Source organism: Lathyrus oleraceus, chromosome 4 (assembly GCF_024323335.1).
Source record: "Lathyrus oleraceus cultivar Zhongwan6 chromosome 4, CAAS_Psat_ZW6_1.0, whole genome shotgun sequence".
Lineage (NCBI taxonomy): Eukaryota > Viridiplantae > Streptophyta > Magnoliopsida > Fabales > Fabaceae > Lathyrus > Lathyrus oleraceus.
Window position 1 is genome coordinate 157,697,848 of NC_066582.1, and position 1,420 is coordinate 157,699,267.

Sequence of the window (1,420 nt, forward strand, 5' to 3'; positions counted from 1 at the left end):
AGATTTTGTAAAAGACTAATACACTGCATCATTATCAATCCCGTGTTTTGCTAGATAATCAATATAAACATTCTTCACCTTAAGAATATGAAATATTTGAACTCTTTCTTTGAAGAATTTATAACACCATTTCAGACATCAATTATAATTTTCGCTACTACACTAGCTTTGACCATTTTCTCATCTTCACTCTTGATATGCTTAGTCTCTATTGTAGGTTTAAGTTTGCTTCACACACTTTTGGTTATGTGATACCTACAAATTAATGCATAGGATATAGAGAATACCTTTGCAACCAAATTCTTCAGTGAGGTATCGCGATCAGTTACAATGACCTTGGACATATTTTCTCGGTCCTTCAACGTAGTCTTGGGAACTTCCAAATCTCATGTTACGTTGTCCATTTTTTCTCTTTCCAAGAATGCAAAAGCCACTAAAAAGTCATTTATATCGAAGTAACACCAACAATTTGAGGAAGTGGAAGTATATACATGTTTGCTTTGTATGTTGAATCAATTATAAGCATAGTGGAAAATGCATTGAACAACTTGATGAAATCATGAAGAGTACAAAATATATCTCGAGCAGTGACTTCATCCTCACACACTTTGTACATAGAAGCACAATGTTTATCATCCAGAAGCTTCAATAGTTGTTGCGTTTCAGTTCTCTGTCCTCTTATCGTCTTGTTGTTTATGGCACAAATATTGTATATTTGCTTAATATTTGAGACATTTTGAGGTATTTTCTGTTTCAACATTTTAAGTATATTTTTGGACGGCACCATATTCAATGTCGTGTCAGAAATAAGTTTCTTCTCCTCAAGATTAAGGAGACATATAATGGTCTGACCGAATAACTTGTGACACAAGTAATGATTATGTATACCATAAACCATAATAACTTGATACAAGCGACTTCTTTCGTCTCTCATTGTTACAGGTGCATGTCTTCTATCAGAATCATTATCATACATACCTCCTGATTACAACAGTGAACCTAAGTTTGGTGGCCTCTGTGCGGATCGATTGAAGTATATGTTCATGCTTAACAAACTCTTGTTAGTAGTAAATTGTTCACGAACATTTACTTCGACAACAACCAGTTTATCACCCACCCGACATCAACTAGTTTAACAATGTCTTCGACATCACCCGATTTAACATCACCTTTCACTTCAATTGGTTTAACATACACATACGCAATAACTTTCGAGAAAGTATCATGGTGCACCATATCTACAGCCAAGCATAATAGAAAAACATCTTTAATATTCAAATTTAACTTTCAAACAATTCTGGAGATGCATATCCGAAACACATGAAACATTAAGTGGAGATGCATCTCCGGATTCAACATTCATTTTTTCAGCTGGAAAACAGATTAATGCAAACAATGTTGAAGAAAAAACATGTTTTTT

The 1,420-nt window shown here is 33.9% G+C and overlaps 1 protein-coding gene across 1 annotated transcript; it reads right to left on the reverse strand.

Moving 5' to 3' along the window:
- Positions 1 to 445: 445 nt before the first annotated feature.
- On the reverse strand, positions 446 to 976 carry LOC127136496 (uncharacterized). Its single transcript, XM_051063044.1, has one exon. It carries the CDS (start codon positions 974 to 976, stop codon positions 446 to 448), a length of 531 nt encoding a protein of 176 aa, XP_050919001.1.
- Between the last annotated feature and the right edge of the window lie 444 nt (positions 977 to 1,420).